The 19,413-nt window shown below is 53.9% G+C and overlaps 2 protein-coding genes across 6 annotated transcripts; both read right to left on the bottom strand.

The window, feature by feature from the left end:
* Positions 1-1,024: 1,024 nt before the first annotated feature.
* Pigq (phosphatidylinositol glycan anchor biosynthesis class Q) lies at positions 1,025-18,527 on the bottom strand. Of its 5 annotated transcripts, none has more exons than XM_048332309.1 (11): positions 18,488-18,527; positions 10,431-11,129; positions 8,650-8,781; positions 8,380-8,500; positions 6,096-6,222; positions 5,706-5,859; positions 5,485-5,596; positions 4,805-4,885; positions 4,131-4,245; positions 3,004-3,065; positions 1,025-2,202 (listed from the first exon to the last, which is right to left on the bottom strand). In XM_048332309.1, the coding sequence occupies exons 2-11, from the start codon at positions 11,117-11,119 to the stop codon at positions 2,050-2,052; spliced, it is 1,746 nt and encodes a 581-aa protein (XP_048188266.1). In that variant the 5' UTR covers positions 11,120-11,129; positions 18,488-18,527; the 3' UTR covers positions 1,025-2,049. The 5 variants fall into 5 exon arrangements, with proteins under 5 accessions (XP_048188266.1, XP_048188265.1, XP_048188264.1 ...); XM_048332308.1 differs by lacking the exon at positions 18,488-18,527 and adding an exon at positions 15,244-15,326; XM_048332307.1 differs by lacking the exon at positions 18,488-18,527 and adding an exon at positions 13,348-13,435.
* Nhlrc4 (NHL repeat containing 4) lies at positions 15,691-17,214 on the bottom strand. Its single transcript, XM_048332323.1, has 2 exons — positions 17,066-17,214; positions 15,691-16,275 (listed from the first exon to the last, which is right to left on the bottom strand). The coding sequence occupies exons 1-2, from the start codon at positions 17,174-17,176 to the stop codon at positions 16,003-16,005; spliced, it is 384 nt and encodes a 127-aa protein (XP_048188280.1). The 5' UTR covers positions 17,177-17,214; the 3' UTR covers positions 15,691-16,002.
* Positions 18,528-19,413: the final 886 nt, after the last annotated feature.

The raw sequence follows: 19,413 nt of genomic DNA, 5'->3' as shown, positions 1-19,413 counted from the left end.
CCAAATGGCCAAAATCATGCTGAGTCAGTCCTCCAGGCTGGGTCACTCTGCTCACTCATAATCCCTAAGTGAACTTGTAAGTTTGTGTCTGTGCCTTTCTTTTGGCCATATTGTCTGCCAGGAATAGCCATTTCCTTTACACATATCCATGAGCTGCATCTTACCACGAGAACCACCCGACAGACCCAGATGGGTACTCCTCTGCAGATGGCATCTTTGGTTGACAGCAAGTGGCTGGAGTGGCTAGCATTCTTCCAGCCAGCTCTGATGTCCAGCCCATTAGCTCTCAGGCAAGTCTCATGACAGGGCTACATAAAACAGTGGGCTGGGAAAAGGGGCAGGGAATCAGGAGAGGTGAAGCAGCAGGAGTAGCCAGGCACAGAAGGACACATGCAGACAGGATGTGTGGCTATCATGTACAGTTGAGCCTCAGCATCTAGTTGCTGGGAAGCCCCAATCAGAGGCTTCTGAACTTGGGGCCCAAATGCAACTGTGGGGCCCACCTGAATGGTAGGGTAGCCCCTAGTAACATAGATGATAGAGGTCATTCTTGGCCAGTACTGGTGGACATAGTCCCATGGGGATCCCTTTAGCAGTCTGCAAGTCTGATTTACACTTGATGAAAATCCAGACCAAGATACTGCTCATGGCCTCTTTAATGTCCAACCCTCTCCATAGTCTGGACAGGAGGCAGAAGGCTCAGTAGCCCCTAGACATTTCAGGATACTGAGGTTAGTCCAGGGACTGTCTCACATGCTATCAGAGCCAGCAGTAGTTAACACCCTATCTCCCCAAGGAACATCCCTGGCCCAGAAGTCAGCCCCTATGCCACGTACAGCCCCTGTGCCAGGACATCAAGAACCCAAGGCCAGCATACCCACCCAGATCTGCTACAGACCAAACAGGACACAGTCATGCCAGTCAGAACACATCTAAGTCCTCTAGAAGGTCCCTATACCCACCCAGTCCATGTATCATGGGCCTCCCTAGACCCAAAGTACACACTCGATGGGAAAGGCCAAGCTGGTGCTCCAAGCTCATAGCAGGTTTTATTGTCACCAGGGCAAAAGTCAGGATCAGGACCCATCCCCATCAATGCTGTCTCCTAGGAGCTTAGGGTTGCTGAAGTCTGTGGCAAAGGAGTATGGGAAGTAAACAGTCCTGAGTACCCCTGGATGATGAACAGGACTCATTGCTTTTCTCTGCCTATAGCAGACACTTCCACACCATTTGGCACCCTCAGGTTTCTCTCCTCACATGGGATCCGGTGACCAGCTGGGCGCCCCAGCCATGATTACCTCTCCAGGGCCACTAACACTTTGGGCTGCAGAAGCACATGTCTTCTTCCACAAAGAGCCAGTGACAGGAGATGGAAGATCTTGCCAAAGGAGCTGTCCCTGGGGGACAGGGCAGGAATGGGCCAGCCAGGTGGGCAGGCATCCATTTCCCAAATAGGTAGTCTGGGCTACCTCACAAGGCCTGGCTTCAAGCAAAAAGATAACCAATAGTCTATCAGCAGCTCTTCACAAAGCAAACTCAGGCGAGCACCAACAGGCCCAGCAAGGTTCAGGATATGAGGGTCTGGTCTACCAGGGTTGGGGTCAGCAACTGCTTCAATTCCTCAGATGGCGGTATTCCACCAAGGCATCTGGAAGGCCTCAGAGCCAAGGCATGCATTCTCAGCCTCACCTGACCAGTGACAGTGGGGCCATGGGAGTAGCCAGTGAGACCAGCCAGCACACCCCACAGGGTCTAGACACTTCTTGCCAGGTCTGGAGGCTGCAGGGCATCAGGCTAAATGTGGCCACAGACCAGAAAGCAGGTCACCAGGCAGGTGGTATTAGAGGGTTAGAGTACAGGCTGTCAGGGCCTTCAGACAAGCCCCAGGAGCCAGAGTAGGGATTCAAGAAAAGGGCCCACTCATACTCCAGAGAACAAGGAGTTTCTGGTTGGCCCCTGTGTGGGTCCTGCACTATCCCCAAGATAGGTGCCATGGGCAGAAAGAGATGACAGCTGTGCACTGTGCCTTGTGAGTTGTGGTTGGGCCACTCAGTCCTGCTTTTCTCCTCTCTGCCTCCAGGGGTAGATAAGCTCTCCAAAGAACAGCTTGCGGCACAGAGAGCCCCAAGAGTGCTTGGGATGGCAGCCACAACTGGGCAGGCGGTAGGTGTGCACCACACGGCTGTAGGGCAAGGGGTTTATCTGGAAGGACAGGGCAATGGTGAGTGGGGTGAGTGGTCAGGGGTACATCCATGTCTACACAGAGAGGACTTGGGTGCTGGCACTCAGGGCATGGCTGGCCCTTGGGGGGTTGGGAGGATTCTGGGCTAGGCAACTGTGGAACAGGACCAGCCAGGACAAGGCATGACCTTCCCTGTGGCACAGCTAGGCTGACCCTTAGGAACTGGAGAGCACCATGGCCCCAAGGGAGAGGTGCTGGAATAGATCCATCCACCCAGGATCCACTCAGCTGAGACCATGCAAATGCCTCAGCCTCTGGGAGATACCACACTGGGGCAGGATTCCACCCAAGAAGCGACTTAAGGTGGCTACACCCCTGCCTACCCCTGCTCACAGGGACCAGGCGCCCAAGACTGTTGTCTAGGTAACAGGAAATACCAGCATATTTAAGTTAGTTTGGTTTCTTTTGGACCTAAGATGAAAAATGGAGCCAAGTAGCAGCCCAGTGTGTATCTGACTCAGGGCTAGAGAGCCTCCATTCATGATGGGCACACATATGCTGCCAGGGGGGCTCAGGCACAATGGGTCATGGTACTCTAAGCCAAGGAGGGGGGGCGGGGGGAGCTGCTGGCTAACGTTATGGAACCTAACCCTTACTTCTGCTGGACCTTTTTGCTGACACTTAACCCCGGGCTGGCATGGTAACACTCAGGCCCCACAACACCACAACAGCTGACTCCCAGCTGTCTGACAATATGGCAAAGCATGGTAGGAGGAAGATCCCAGCCTTGCAGAGCAGTGAGGGGCATGGGGAGTCCTTACCTGCATCAGGAGACGGAGAGGCCTGCCCGCCTCCTGCTCCAGGACTTGGAACTTCACTCCAGCTGCAAAGAGAGCAAGGTGCTTAAGAGCTAGGGTGCCAGCCTCTATCCCCAGTGCATAAAGCTTCACAGACAGTGCCCACGGGTTCTTCTATGTGCTGTGGGCTCCTCTGATGCGAAAGGCCTCATGAGCAGCACTTGGGGAGCACCTAGAGGAACCTAGGCCTGTCTGGGCACACATGCCTCGCCTGCTTCCCACTTTGATCTGGCCCTATAGACAAGTACAGGAGACGGAAGAGTGCCCTGCCAGAAAGGGCTAAGGGGCATAAGGTGGGTACAGGCTGTGCTGTGTTCTAAAAAGTAGGTGGATTTTCCAACAGCACCCAGAGCACTTGGGTGGCAGCTGCCCTTGCTGACTACTCAGCATCTACCAACTTAATGTGTACAATCAACTTGGGGACCTATGATGACCCTGACCTGTAGTTTGGGCTCTTAAGTTTAGGAAGTCCCAAGGTAGAAGGTTCTTAAAAAGAACAGGAGTTGGGACTGGGACTGTGGCTTAGTGATAGATAGAGTATTGCCAAGGATGAATGAAGCCCTGGATTCTATTCCTTAGTACCATATATACAGAAAAGGCCAGAAGTGGCGCTGTAGTTTAAGTGGCAGAGTGCTAGCCTTGAGCACAAAAGCTCAGGGACAGTACCCAGGCCCTGAGTTCAAGCCCTAGAACACATGCACCCACACACACACACACACACACACACACACACACACACACACACGCCAGAAGGAAAGTGATGTGGCTCAAGTGATAGGGACCAGCCTTGAATGAAAAATTTAAGCAGAAGAGTGAGACCCAGAGTTCACGCCCCAGTACCAGCACAAAAATAATTTTATTAATTATGATAAAACAAAGAGCAAGACCCTCATGTGTCTTTATGTCTCAGCCTCAGTCTCAGGGGAACCCCTGCTCAACTTCACTGGCTACAACAGTAATTGGTAGATGCTCAGAACTGGGAGGACCTGCACTACTGAAGTGCTAGAAGCCACAGTAGCCAGATTTTGTCAGGGCCCATGGGTGTGTCTACCTGACGTCTAAGGGCCATCCACAGAGCACACAGCACTTACCTGCCAGCCGGTAGGGCCGGCAAAGCCGAAGGCCGAGAGAGTACAAAGGCAGCGAGTTGATGAGGTCCACGAGCAGGTGAATCAGGCCCTGTACAGTGACTACCAGGAGCCTGAGCTGCAGAAGGGTGACATTCAGGGTCACTGGGTTGGGCCTGCATATAGAGCCTTACTGATCATGTCCTAAGCCATGACAAAGGGTGGCTCAGGGGCTCAAGGACAAAGTATGGATGAAGTGTGGATCAAACCATGAGGACAACAGAGTCCATGGACTGGGAACCTAATGCCCAGGTACCAGCAGGCAAGGCGGAAGTTGAAGCCCTGCCCTGGGGAGGAGCCAGTGGCAGTTCAGGCCCCATACCAGAACAGAAGCTGCATCGCACAATCCCACACTGACAGGCCATCTGGGTGCCATTCACAGCCCAGCAAGCACTTGGGGAGGGCTCCCTCCATGTACCACCCTGGGTCCTGCTTTCCTCTGCATCCAGCCACAAGCCCAGAGCAGAGGGAGGTACTCTCTCCACGGCAGGACCCTCAACTGTCTCAGTTCCAGAGGGTCCACAGCAGCCATGGCCTACAGGGGGTAGATGGCTTGCCCACTGTTGCCCAGCTCATGGGTGGAGCCTGCAGTGACAATTCCAAGTACATAGGCCCCAGAGAGTGAGGCACCAACTCACCAGGGTGAATACCAGGTAGTACAGGGCGGTGGTGGGCAGCAAGAAGACCAGGATGGTGAAAAGCAAGGTCCCAATGAAGAGCTGTAGGGGAGAGGGGGAAAGCACACCTAGCACCACAAAATCCTGGCCAGGGGTGGTCCCTTCCAGCATTGCTCCCCACACACTCCTGCCCACTCCTTCTCCAACCAATCCTGTAACTGCAGCTGGGATCTTTGGGCCTCCTGAGCAAGCTCAGGATAGCCCACTCTTGAGTGGTGCTGAGCAGTGCCACAGAGGTGTGCCCACATGCACCGTGGACCTGGGGGCTTAAGAGGAGACTCGCCACAGAGTGCATGGCCACACACCACACAATATCAGACAAAGTGGCCCTGACAGGCATGGGTAAGTGAATGGAACAAGCCCTGTACCACAGGCCCAGTGGAAGGAGAGCAAGCCCTGTGCCACAGGCCCAGTGAAGTGGAGGGAAGACCTGTGTCAGAGGCCCAGCAGGTGGGGAAGGGGCCAAGCCCTGTGCCACAGGCCCAATGGAGGGGAAGGGCAGAGTCTGTTCCCATCTGGGGAAAGTCTGTAGGTCTGATGGCACTTCCCTCAGGGCAACTGTGCAATAGAAGTAGGATGCCCCCTGGTGGTACTCAAGACTGTGGTATCAGCCAGAGGCACTCTTGGAGCCCTGCAGGTACCTGGTCCAGGTCATAGGAGCAAGAATCCACCCGCTGGCGCAGAACATTCCACTTCTTTCCCCGGAACAAGCGCCAAAGAGAGGACAGGCCATAGATCTTTAAGCAGTACAGCCTGCAGGACACAGACACTGTGAGTGGCAGCCAGGACCCTGAACTATGCTGCTCTTCACCCACCCACCCTCCAGCCATTGCACACCCAGGCTCTGAGACTTTACTTTCACCTGGCACCATAGACGTAGAAGCAGTAGATGTGGAAGGTGAGAAGGGCAATGATGTCTGATAGGATGGACAGGGCGACTGTCAGTCCCAGGCAGGCGGAGAGACCCACATGCCACAGGATGCGCTCAATGAAGGGGGACATGAGGTGGATGTAGCCTGCAGGACAAGAGTTAGCCCTGAAAGGGTACCCTGGGAGGGCGTGGCACCCCAGGCTCCTTGGTGAGGAGGGAGGCCTGAGACTTCAGGAAACTCAGTGCACAGACTGTGCCTGGCCCAGCAGGTTTCACACACAGCAGACTAGGACAATGGAGCAGAAGGGATAGACCTGACTAGTCTCCCTGCCCTCCTTGCCAGTCTGGCTGGGCTGCCTCACCCCTACACTGGGCACTCACTGATCCACAGGTGGATGTGGTACAGGAAGAAGCGGCCTAGCACCTGGTCCAGGGCCCGGTTCATCTTGAGCCCAGCAGGAGCACCCATCAGCCACTGCAGTAGATGCTGGAGCTCCTCAGCTACATGCTGCAAGAACACAAGGGAAGGGACATGGGCAGGGCAAAGGCAATCAATATCTCCTTCCTCCCAGGTTCATACCACTGTCTCCCAACGCAGATGTGCATAACTTTCCAAACTTGTCTGGCCATGCAAACTGTCTTCACAGATGCCTTCTGCAGCCCAAGTATACAACCTGAACATCTGACAGTTGTCCCTGGTCTTCTGGGCTTGTGTTCCTAATGGGCCCCTATCTCCACCTTAAGAGTATTCAGGGGCTGGGAATATGGCCTAGTGGCAAGCGTGCTTGCCTCCTACACATGAAACTCTTGGTTCGATTCCCCAGCACCACATATATGGAAAACAGCCAGAAGGGGCGCTGTGGCTCAGGTGGCAGAGTGCTAGCCTTGAGCAAAAAGAAGCCAGGGACAGTGCTCAGGCCCTGAGTCCAAGGCCCAGGACTAGCCAAAAAAAAAAAAAGTATTCAGTTTTCTCCATTTTACCACTTCAAACCCTGGACCCACAAGGGCCCATTCATGTCTGGACATAGCCCAGGCTGGAGACACCATGGCTCACCTCAGGCCCTGTAGGAGAACCTGTGAGCCAAGGAAATCTTCTGCCAAAGATGGAAGCCCACCATCGGAGGCCTGGGCTGCCCTAGGGAAATGACTTAGGGTCATCCCATGGGGTTTTAGGCCCATCAAAGGCCCAGGCAGCAGGAGAATACTGGACAACAAACGGCCTAGGACAAAATCAAGTGTGGGCAAGAGACAGCACAAGGGCCTCAACACCAAGGTTCTAGGCACCCAGGGAAGAGCTGCTGTGCAGGTCACGTGGTGATGGGGTGGAGGGAGCCCTAAGAGAAGGTGAGGCCACAGAAACATCTCTGTGCACCATCCTACCCCTTCCCGTACCCCTTTCCCAGCCTCACCCATATCACAGCCTTGCAAGGCCAGGAAGAAAACATTGTTTATAAATAGAGCTCATTTAATATTTAAAGGATAAAAAAGCCTGGTAGCAGGAAGAAACTTCATTTCAAAATTAAATATTTATGTTTTTGAGCAATTCTGTAAAAAAGAGATCTAAGACAAAGTTGGCCAAGAGGAAGAATACAGAAGCAGCCAAGCTCTTAGCCTCTCCCACAGCCTCCTTTCTCCTAGGCTGGCTTCCCTGCTTCCCCAAAGCCCATGATAAAACAAGAGGCATCCACTCCTGACCCCAGAGTCCAGGCCTGGCCACAAGCAGGTCCACAGAGGCCTTCACGTAGCCAGGCACCAGTGGCTCACGCCTGTAATCTTAGCTACTCAGAAGGCTGAGATCTGAGGACAGTTCAAAGCCAGCCCTGGCAGGAAAGTCTGTGAGACTCACCAAAAAGCTGGACATTAAGATAAATTAACAGGAAAAAAAGAAGAAGAAGCCTGTGGGCCAAAAGGCCAAAAAGAAAACTCCATGTAGGAAGGCAATCTCCTAAAGGGAAATTAAGGGTTTGGGATCCTAGGAAGAGAGAACTTGACTCTGACTAAGAAGGGAACTTTAGCAGGCGGATGAGGAAGGCAGGGCCCACCTCCAGCCCAGACATGTCGCATGGATGTCGCATGGACCATGTAGGCAAAGTCAGGTACAAAACAAGCTTGTGCCTCTGGCTGTCAGTGTAGGAAATATGGAATGAGCCTTGGAGTAGTTGGCCCTATAGACACCTCTGGGGCTGGTGGAAAATTACAGAGGTCACCAAGAATAGGAGGCAGTGAAGATCCTCAACCCTACCCCGCAGGGACCATCTTTGGGAGGACATGGTGAATACTTGACACTGCTGCTCTACACGATACAAGTCTGTGTCCCCCAGGACATTTCTTTTTTTTTTTTTTTTTGCCAGTCCTGGTACTTGAACTCAGGGCCTGAGCACTGTCCCTGGCTTTTTTGCTCATGGCTAGTACTCTACCACTTGAGCCACAACATCACTTTTGGCTTTTTCTATATATGTGGTGCTGAGGAATTAACCCAAGGCTTCATGTATACAAAGCAAGCACTCTACCAGTAGGCCATATTCCCAGTTCCCCACCCCCACCCCAGGACATTTCTCTGAGCTGTCTCTAGGATGAGGACAGCGAAGAGCCACTTTGGCCTCCTACAGGGCTATTGCCCAAATATTCCTCCCCCTGGAAGCAAGGCTCCACTTCATCTACTCACATCAGCCACAGGCACGAGGGCTTCAGCCAGCTGCCCGATGCGGTTGTTGCCGTGGAGCCAAGAGAGCAACAGGAGGCCAAGGACCACATCTAGGAGCACTGAGACTAATGTGTTGGCCTTCCTGAAAGGACAGCCAGCAACAGTATGTGTGAGGTGACTGCACAGTTGAGGGCCGCCTCAGAAGGCTGGCAAGTGGGGTGCTTTGGTGCAGAGCGGAACTGGGAAGGGCTGGGGCAGGGCCATCCCACCTCCACCTGGGGCAGCCCGTACCTCATCAACTGGGCAGGGCTCTGGGCCTTCTCAGTGCTGAACACAAGTGTGAGCTGCTCCAGTCTGTGCCGGACCTGCTCGCAGGTAGACAGCTTGCTCCCAATGAAGGGCAGGGGCCACAGTCTCCATAACCTGGGGGAGGCACAGTATTGACACTGGCATGTTCTATCTTCAGTTCCTTGGGTTCTGCCATCCCTCTTATCCCAGAGAGAAGAAGGGTTAACTCAGCTGAACCTGAGTCCTGTGACCAACTCTAGAACTCAAGCAGGGTAGAGGCAGGTGGGCAAGACCAACATGGCCCAGTCAAGCATAGGGCAGAAGCAGACTGCACCCTGAGCACCCCCTTGTTGCATGGCCACCCTTCCTCCTGAGAGAACCAGGAGCACACAGCCCACTGAGCAGGCAAAGCTGAGTATCAACACAGACAGAGCCAGAGCAGGTCACCTCCCATCCACTCAGGACTTGCTCTGCCTGCCAGATGGCAGCCCAGAGGCTTGGCAAGGGTCCTTGGGCTGGCCTGGCTCTCCAACAAGACTGAAATTCTCATGGACAAAGAAGGCATCGAGATCCTTTCAGATGCCTGCACACTAAGCAGGAACGAAGAGTGCTGGTAGAAACACTGCCACACTTGTGTGGGCGAGAAGCAAGGAGATCAGCACGTACACAGGTCTTCCTGAAAGGCAAAGTCAGCCAGAAGCCCGTATCTGCCATTCAGGACCCTTTGGATCCAAAGGGAACTAAGGGCTCCCCACAGTGCAGAGTGTCAACTAACCATGCTTAGAATGTTAGGAGGGAAGAGGTGCCTCCTCATCCTAATTGCTAACCAAGCAGAAAATGACCTCTCATCAGCTGCACAGACCCCTTCTTCCCCCTACCCCTCCCTAGTGCAGTGCTCTTCGACTACAGCACAGTCCAGGGCCCCAAAGCATCCTGGAACTGCTTAAGGAAGGCACAAAAGGGCACAGGAGGCAAGAGGATCCACTCCTGCAGTGGCAGTGACACCTTGCTTGAACACCAACCAGCCAACAACTGGGCACTCGCTGCCCAGCTCTCCCTGGGCATTGGGGACTTTCACAAATCCTTTGCCTTTTTTCCTTTGTCAGCCATGGGGCTTGAACTCAGGTCCTGGGTGCTATCTCTGAATTATTTTGCTCAAGGCTAGCACTCTACCACTTTGAGCCACAACATCATTTCCAGTTTGTGAGTGGTTAATTGGAAATTCTGTCCAGGCTGGCTTTGAACGGAAATCCTCAGATCTCAGTCTGAGTAGCTAGGATTACAGGTGAAAGCCACTGGCACCCAGCTGAGAAGCACCTCTTTTGCGGGTGAGCCTTGCGGTGACTGAGGCCTGATGGGACACAGGTCAGGGCACGGGGGAAATGGACAGCTTCTCTTCCCTGTGATCTCAGAAGGCAGACAACTCCTAGACAGGGCAGACAATAACCATTTGGGAGCAATATTAATTTATTTTAGAGACCTGAGCCACCTGTAGTTCAACCTGTACCCCTAGGCAATGGGCCTCATACAACCAAGAAGCTGCTGAAAAAACTGATCTACCCCAGCCAGGAATAAGACTCAAGAACCATTATCTATAACCGCATCGGTGACATCCAGGGCTGGGACCTGTAGAATGCTAAGGGTGGGAAGACAGACAGGGTCCAGGGTATAGTGGGAGCCTCAGAAAGGGTCCTCATGGGTCTCTGGCCACACTAGGAGGTGAACCTAAGATTCTCAGGGGCCTGACTCTCTACTGTACCCTGCCCCAGCCCCAAGGCACCTACCGGCAAGCACTGGCAGCAGAAACCAGTGACAGCAGAGAGGCCAGCAGTAGACAGACAGGCCCTGAGGCCCACTTTGCCAACTCCACAAGGATGCTGGCTTCCATGCCCTCAGACTGCCAATGGCTCAGCCGCACGGGGCCTTCATCGTACTGGTCGCCACAGAAGAGCACCTCGCTTTGTGCCACGGTGTCAAAGATGGCAGCCAGACCCCCAGCACCGACTGTGGCATCTCCAGCCTGGGGATCAGGCAGGACCGCAGGGGGATGCAGCCAGGACAGCAGAACCTTTCGCTGGTCGTAGAAAATGAGCATGACATGGTCCTCACTGGGGGTGCCTGGCACGGCAGGCACCTGATAGTGCATAGCCTTGAAGCTCCAGATCCTGCTGCCCTTCTCCCGACATAGCTGCAACCAGGGCTCGTGGGTGAAGATGGCACTCAGGCCCTCCAGGAAGTGGCCCAGGCCTTCCTCGGGCTCCTGCTGGTGGTGACACCAGGTACCCAGCACAGTCACATCCACCTGGCTGGTGCGCTGCACCTGGGCCAGGAGCTGCTTAACCTGGATGGGGATAAAGGGAAAGTGCACTACGGCCAGGACCACTGCACTGCTTTGTTCTGGAACCCACCGTCCCACCAGCAGCCCACTGTCTGCTGAGGCACAGCATGTAGGGAAGAAGGCCTTGAGCACCATACTGGAAAACCTGGAAGGAAAAGGACAGAGTTCACTGAGAAGTGCTGCTGCTGGGTGGCTGGCAGCACCAAGGGCATAGGATATGGCAGTCTAGTGGACATGGTCTAACCCTCGTGGCTGGAAAGTATGTAGCACAGTTGTGGGTTTGGTAGCAAAAGCAGTGGACCATGGCCTTCCATCTCATATGGGCAGCTCCCCAAAACCAGACTGAGCACAACTCCCACAACACAGCAGTACTACATGCCATGGCAAGCCATTCTGAGGCACTCCCATTCTGAGACAAGCAGACTGAACCACAGCAAGGTGGCATGCCCTGACAGATGCCATCCACACCAGTGGATGGGGATGCAGAGTTTCCATCTTCCTACGTATAGGCCATATCAGGCTGGAGTGTCCAGGCCTCTCAAGGTCAGTTTGGAAAAGAGGTCTTTCAAAATGATGAGCTCTATGTGAAAAGGCCACCTCTAGGAGTCCCAAACACCCCGTCCCCACCATAACCAAGCAGGGGCAGACAACTGATAGATGGCCACATGGAAACTCAAGCAGGACCCCAGTCCTGGTCAAAGCCCCTAGGCAGCATCAAAAGCCAATTTCTCTTCCTACTCTGTCTGTGTGGCCTGCCTCCAGAAGACTAGACAGTGGGCACCAGGACATTGATACCAATTTGGCAATTGGCCAGTGTGGCTGACCACAAAACTGCCAAAAGAGATCAGTCAGCATAGTCTAAGCCTTTCAGTCTCAGCCTGTCAGTACCACTCAGCCCAATACAATGATACACCATGGCCCCTCTGGGAAACACTTTGCCGGACAGCTCAGGGCTGTTGCTGGGGAAGAGAAACACCCTTGGTCCAACAGTAAGCAAAAGATTGTGGAGTGGTAATCTGGTATGTGTACATGGGTAAAGTTAATGCAACATACCTGCAAACAGTTTACTTTAAAAGCCAAACTTGAGGCTGGGAATATGGTCTAGTGGCAAGAGTGCTTGCCTCGTACACATGAAGCCCTGGGTTCGATTCCTCAGCACCACATATATAGAAAACAGCCAGAAGTGGCGCTGTGGCTCAAGTGGCAGAGTGCTAGCCTTTAGCAAAAAGAAGCAAGGGACAGTGCTCAGCCCATGAGTTCAAGGCCCAGGACTGGCAAAAAAAACAAAACAAAACAAAAGCCAAACTTGGAGCTGGGAATATGGTAAAGTGCTCACCTCATATACACGAAGCCCTGGGTTCGATTCCTCAGCACCACATATATAGAAAAAGCCAGAAGTGGTGCTGTGGCTCAAGTAGTAGAGTGCTAGCCTTGAAAGAAAAAAAAAAAAAAGAAGCCCGGGACAGTGCTCAGGCCCTGAATTCAAGCCCCAGTACTGGTAAAACAAAACAAAACAAAAAGCCAAAGTAACAAGAAGCTCCTCACCTATAAGGGAAGAGAGTGGAGGGCAAAGGTCAATATTCTGATCTTGGGGTACTAAGGAAACTCAAGTTATGGGCAAATTCCCATCCTCACTTGCATCTCAGCCTCAGGAGCCACTGAAGTGCAAAGGAGTGTGCTTGCTTGCAGGCTGCAGGGGATCCAGCAGCCTGAAAAAAGATGAAAGTGCAGGCGATCGATAGCAAACAAGGTGCAAAACTTGAGCAAGGAGGAAGAAACTTGGGCAATGTGAACATCTTTAAAGATGATTAAAAGGACCAAGGCAGGAGGTGTGGTTCAAGGAGTAAAAAGAAAGAAAAGAGAAGAAAAGAAAGAACTAAAGCTCTGTACTAGAAACCAGATCGCTCTCCCTTAAACAGCCCGTCTAGTCAAGCCTGGTCAAGTGACTCTGGGACAGCTTCCACCTTAGAAAGCAGTGCAGCCTCACCCTTCCCTGCATGCAGAGATGGCAAGGAAGTTCAGCTGGAGCTCACCAAGGACATCCCACGGCTGCAGCTGTTCTCCGTGAAGTCTCACTGCTCCCCTTTACCCCCACGCTGTCGGTTTAAACGCATCCATTCTCTCCTTCTCCCTTTCCCCTCCCCTCTCTCCTCCCCACCCCACCCCAGTCAGCGCGCTCCCCTCCTCTGGAAGAATGGAGGCGAATCTGGTTCCGGCCCGTTGCCGGTCCTCCCGATCGCGGGGAGCCCTGGTTCTGGGGCCGGAGCGATGGCGTCGAGGAGGCAGGGAGGCCGGACCTCGGCCCCAGCCCAGCAGCCGGGCTCCCCGTCCAGCCGCGGCCTCCCGCCCTACCCAGCGCTCACCAGCTGCTGCCCCGGGCCGCGCCCCAAGTGGCGGGAACGGGCGGGGCCCGGAACTCGGTCAGGCGGGACGGGACGGCGGCGCTCGAGGCCACGGCCACTTCGCCGGTGCCGCGGGTCCCCAATCCCATTTCCGCCCGCCTGCCCCGTGTTGCCGCGCGACGGTCCGGCGCCCAAAGGCGCCCGTGCGGCGCCCAAACCGCGCCCCAGGGTTCCGCGCGCGCCGCGGCCTCACCGCCGCCAGGCCGGCGCAGCCCAGCCCAGCCCAGACCCTACCCTACCGGCCCGGGACCCCCGCCTCGCCCCCAGGACCCCTAGCCCCGCTGGCCCAGACCCCCGCCTCGCTGCCTGGTTCCCCTGCCTAGCTGCCTGGGATCCCCGCTGGTGGAACATGCCTGCCACTGGAGCTATCCAAGAGGCTGAGATCTGAGGATCATGGTTCCAAGCCAGTCCCAGCAGGAAAGGCCATGAGAGACTCTAATCTCCAATGAACCACTGGGAGCTGTGGTACAGTGCTAACTTTGAGCAAAGAAAGTCAGGGACAGCACCCAGACCCTGAGTTCAGGCCCAATGACTGACAAGGAAAAAAAAAAATTGCCAGGGGCTTGGAATATGGCCTAGTGGTAAAGTGCTCGACTTGTATACATGAAGCCCTGGGTTCGGTTCCTCAGCAACACATATATAGAGAGAAAAAGCTGTAAGTGGCGCAGTGGCTCAAGTGGCAGAGTGCTAGCCTTGAGCAAAAAGAAGCCAGGGACAGTGCTTGAAAGGATATTTCCCGGTCATCCCAGAGGACCATACGGAGATAATCACAGAAGAAGGTTCATAGGAGGTTTATTAGTGGGGCCATAATCCCACGGGAGAGGGTGCACCTTATCCAGGTGGCAGCTTCTCTCTCTGGGGGTAAAGTGGAAGTAGGTAGGTAGTGAGTAGGAGTGGCTCATTACATATGGGTAGATCTGGGGGCTAGTGGGAGGAGCTGAGGACCTGAGGCTAGGGAAATGCTAACAGTGCTCAGGCCCGCCATGAGTTCAAGCCCCAGGACTGGCAACCAAAACAAAACCAAACAAACAAACAAACAAAAAAGATTGCCAGGAGAGTTAATAGGCCTGCCTAGGTGTCCAATGTCTCCGAAACACTCCCACGGGTGTCCAGAGTCCTCAACAACACAGAAACCATTTATTGAACACCTACAACATTACTACATATGTCTGTTTAACCCCCATCCATCAATGCCAGGTCATACTGAGAGAACCCTAGTAGGTATAACAGTTAAACCACAGACTCCCAAAGTTCAGTTGACAGGCCAAGCACTACTTCACAGCCTATAGGGCCAGGTCACTGCTCTTTTTTGTTGTTGTTGGTTGTGGAACTTGAACTCAGAGCCTGGGCAGCTGTCCCAGAGCTCTTTCACTCAAGGCTAGCACTTTGAGCACAGCACCACTTCTGGTTTTCTGGTGGTTCACTGGAGATAAGAGTCTCATGAACTTTCCGGCCCAAGCTGACTTTGAACTACAATCTTCAGATCTCAGCCTCCTGAGTGGTTAGGATTACAGGAGAGAGTCACCAGTGCCCAGCTGCCCTGTCTTCATAAAGCCCCTTTATTGGGGCCCATACTTAAATAACACTCCCTCACACACACCTCACTTCCCTTTTGAGGCCTCATTTCCTTTCAAACATGGGCAGAAAGGCCATGGTATTACTCATTTTAAGCAGCAGATGTCTGGCCTCAGTGGAAGACTGCCCAGAACAGGATCTGATCCACCTGCCTGGAGCTCTCCCAGCACCCCACCCAGGAGTTCAGAACTGTTTCGAATGGGGAAGAGAACATTGAGATTCTAAACCTAGCTAGTCTCTCCCGCGGCCCCCAGCTACCTCTCTGTTGTGCCTTCCCCTTACCTCCACTTGGTCCAGAGAAGCTGCTGGAGGCTCTAAACTGTGGGTGACTGTGAGGCTAGGCACTAAGGGGCCACACCCATGCTCCAAGCTGCCCAGCCCAGTTCACACCCTCCTTGCCTCCACCCTCCCTGCCTGCCTATGTCTGATTAAGAGGCTGGGACTGAGGTGCCTGTCAGGAGACCCTACCTGCTTCCAGGTTGTCCATCACACCAAGAATTTCTTTTCTTTTCTTTCTTTTCTTTTTTTTTTTTTGCCAGTCCTGGGCTTTGGACTCAGGGCCTGAGCGCTGTCCCTGGCTTCTTTTTGCTCAAGGCTAGCACTCTGCCACTTGAGCCACAGCGCCACTTCTGGCCATTTTCTGTATATGTGGTGCTGGGGAATCGAACCCAGGGCTTCAAGTATACAAGGCAAGCGCTCTTGCCACTAGGCCATATCCCCAGCTCACACCAAGAATTTCTAGGCAAGAATTCCAATGCTGGTCCCAAGCCCCAGCCCTCTTGAGACTTGGGCCCGTGGACTTGAGTACAGGGTAAGGGGCACACTGTATAGAGGGGTGGAAAGGACCCAGCTCTGTAGGCTTGCTGGGGAGGCTCAGGAGGCAGCTGATTCATGGTTTCTGGAAGCTTGGAGCACTTGCCAAGAGAAAAATACAAGTCTAGCAAGGGTCAGGCACAGTAGAGTCGCAGAGGAGGAGGTAAACCCAGCAGTCCTGGAGGCAGCTCCCAGGGTGGTCAAAGGGGCTGGCTAGGCATGCTGTGCTCATTGGGGTTTCCCATCAGTCCCCAGGTACTGATAAACCTTGATGCAGTTGTCTACTGCATCGGCCACCACCAGCTGTCCCTGAAGCAAACAGGCCACACCCAAGAGCCTCTCTAGCCCCTCTGACAACAGGCAGATGGGGAGCCCAACTTGGGGAAGCAGAGTCAACTGATGCCTTTGTTGGTCAGCCACAATTACATTGCCTTCTGGGTCAAGGCACACACCTGCTGGGTGGCCAAAAATATGTCCTATCAGTGCCCCTAGGTGTGAGGGCTAACCTGAGAATCTGAGTGACTAAATACACGTTTTAGTGTTAAAACTATAACAGCTTCTAAACCCTCTTGATGACTCCATGCTAGAGGGCTGCACCCCCGCCCGTGAGACTAGTTTTATAGTTAGACATTTAAAAATATAGGGAGCCCTTCTTCCCCTCTGTACCTAGGTAGCAACCACGGTAATGGACAGCAAAAAATTATTATAGTCATAGATTATAGAAATAACCATAATAGTAGTAGAAATGCCATGATAACTATTGAATTGGTTTACTTATGATTGAGTACTGGATTGTTTTAGCCCATTCATGCTTGCTTAGTGGTAATGGGAAAACATGGTAGCACTTGTTAAAGTTAGTACTAGGTCAGTCTGACCACAAAATTCTGCTTCTGTAAATGGCTTGCTTAACCCATTTGTGACTTGCTCTGCCCCCTGCATTAACCCCCTGCATCAGTGCTACGTGACCTCCTGTTGTCAGTTCCTGATATCAAAGCCAAAATAGTTAACTGATAGGGTAGATAGCCAATAGAAATAGGACAAGACTTGCTTGCTAAATGCCATTCAATCAAGTATCTGCCAAGTTGGAAATACCCTGCCCCTGTTGTAATCACAATAAAAAAAAAAAAAACCCTGTCTATCTGAGGGTCGGGGTTCTCAATCCAGATCCACTGCATTAGTGACGGTTGAGAGTCCAGGTTCGAGCTTGCAATAAAGACTCTCATGCGTTTGCATCGGAATCGTCTCCTTGGTGGTCTTTGGGGATCGGAAATCTAGGCATAACATAGGGAGCCCAGGGCTGGTGGGCACTGCCAAGTAACCACACATTCCCAAACTCTTCACTCACAGTGAGTCCCCCATCAGGTCCCGGGCCTACCCAGCAGGGGCCTTCCAGACCCAGCATCACAGGGGTGCCAGTGGCTATCCAGTGTGGCCTAATGTGAAGCTGTGCACAGACCCACGCACATAGTCCATGACCAGGAAGTGGCCAAGGGCATCTACAGCTAGCACTCTGGGGGACAGGAATGGGCCCACGGTCGCCCAGCAGCCTTGTGGGTCATGGCCAGTGTGCTGCAGCACGTGGACAGCTCCATGGATGAGGTCACTGAGCACCACCTACTCTGAGGCCATCACCACCACATCCTCAGGAACAAAGGCCCCAGCTCCCCACATGCATCAGAGCAAGTGGAAAATGGAGTGTCCCTCCAGGTCCAGCACATGAACGAAGGGCACAGACCCTACTGTCAAGAAGAGCAGGTCATGCAGGAAGCAGTGTAGGCTCTGAGGCTCCCCTGCAGCCCCCAAGGGCAACGGGATCTGCCCAAGTAGGGGGGCTTCTGGGACCCAGTAGGGTCTCCAGGTGGATCCAGCACAAGTCACAGGCCCTGTGGTCAGCCAGCCAGGACAGGAAGCTCAGGAGGCCAGAAGGCAGGCAGGTGGGCACAAGTCTGTCTCAGCCTTTCTGCAACTGCAATACAACTGGGGACACTGTGTTCAGATGGTGTTTGGGCAGTCCTGGAGCCCTTTCTGGTGGACAATGTTGGTGTCCTCCTGTCACAGAGATGAGGGGCTGAGGCTGGGAGGGGACTGAGGCTGGGAGACTGGGAGGCTGGGAGGGGATTGAGGCTGGGAAGGAGGCTGAGCTGGATTCAAGCTCAGTTCCTCTAGGTACTGAATGTCTCTAGTTGGTCCCTAGACCTAGCAACCACCCCCAGGTGTCAAGGTGCCTGGAGCAGGAATCTAGGCAACCTGACCTACCCCAGAAGGATGAAGGATAAGGTCAAAGTTTTTGTTTGTTTTGGTTTTTTTTTTTTTGGCCAGTCCTAGGCCGTGAACTCAGGGCCTGAGCACTGTCCCTGGCTTCTTTTTTTTTTTTGCTCAAGGCTAGCACTCTGCCACTTGAGCCACAGCGCCACTTCTGGCCATTTTCTGTATATGTGGTGCTGAGGAATCGAACCCAGGGCCTCATGTATACGAGGCAAGCACTCTTGCCACTAGGCCATATCCCCAGCCCAGGTCAAAGTTTTTGAGGAGGTGACAGATATGCAGCATTTCTCAAACTCACTCTCTGGTAATGGCCCAAACTCCTCATCACCCCCACAGAGCCCTCTGCCCACTCAGGTCAGGGAGATCTCTGAGCCCTACAGGTAGGTAATGGGGGTCCTTTCATGGGCCTCTTCCACTGCCCCCTCTGGGGAGGCCTGGGATTTCCTACCTGAGACTGGGCGCCTGGTCCAGTTCTGGCTCAGGCCTCTGTTGTTAGAGACTGGCCTGAGTAGGAGGAGCCATCAGGCAGGTCCTGGGGGAGGGGCAGTCTGGGCAGGGCAGCTCTGGAACTTGAGTGCAGTCCAGGGCCTGGCCAAGGCCTTGGCACAGGTCTTCTCTTTCCCTGTTGCTCCTGCAGGATGGAGGCCTCAGCCCCACCCGGCCCTCTCCAGGAGGTCCACAGGCCTGCCTCCACTAGAGGCAGCCCTTCCACCAACCCAAACAGGGCTTGATGTCTAGGCCACCAGGAAGGTGGTCTGCTGGCTAAGCCATCATCCTATCACCCCTAACAAGATTCCAGCAAGAGGGTCCAGTACCTCGAGATCCAATGCACCTGGGGGCTCTAGATCTGCCCTGGGGTCCCGGTGGACTTGGGGATTCTAGGTCTTCCTGGGGGTCCAGGTGGACTTGGGAGTTCTAGGTCAGTCCCAGGGTCCAGGTATACTTGGGGTTCTAGGTCTTCCTGGGGTGCAGGTGTACTTGGGGGTTCTAGGTCTGCCCAGGGTCCAGTATACTTGGGGGTTCTAGGTCAGCCCTGGGGTCCAGGTGTACTTGGGGTGCTAGATTTGCTTCAGACTCAGGATACCACCTCCTCATACTACCCACAATCCCCAGAAGCCCCCATACAAAGGCTCCAGGTAGAGGGCACCCAGCTGGCTCCTATCAGCCCCAGTCTAAGACCCAGCACCCCAACCCTAGACTGCCCTTAACGCCTCGCAGCAGGGTACCTGATGCTATCGCCAGGCTGAGAGGTTAATGGGGCAGCTGAAGGCCCAGTTTAGACTGGCCCTAGCCCACATGGGAAAAACAAAGCTTGCACTTCAGGGACATTCCTGGTGGGCATGGAGGGTGTGGCCTGGCTCCCCAGGGAGAGAA

The sequence above is a fragment of the Perognathus longimembris genome, chromosome 23 (genome assembly GCF_023159225.1).
Source record: "Perognathus longimembris pacificus isolate PPM17 chromosome 23, ASM2315922v1, whole genome shotgun sequence".
NCBI classification, from domain to species: Eukaryota; Metazoa; Chordata; class Mammalia; order Rodentia; family Heteromyidae; genus Perognathus; species Perognathus longimembris.
Note: the sequence above shows the minus strand (reverse complement) of the source record. Positions and strands in the feature narration are given on the sequence as shown.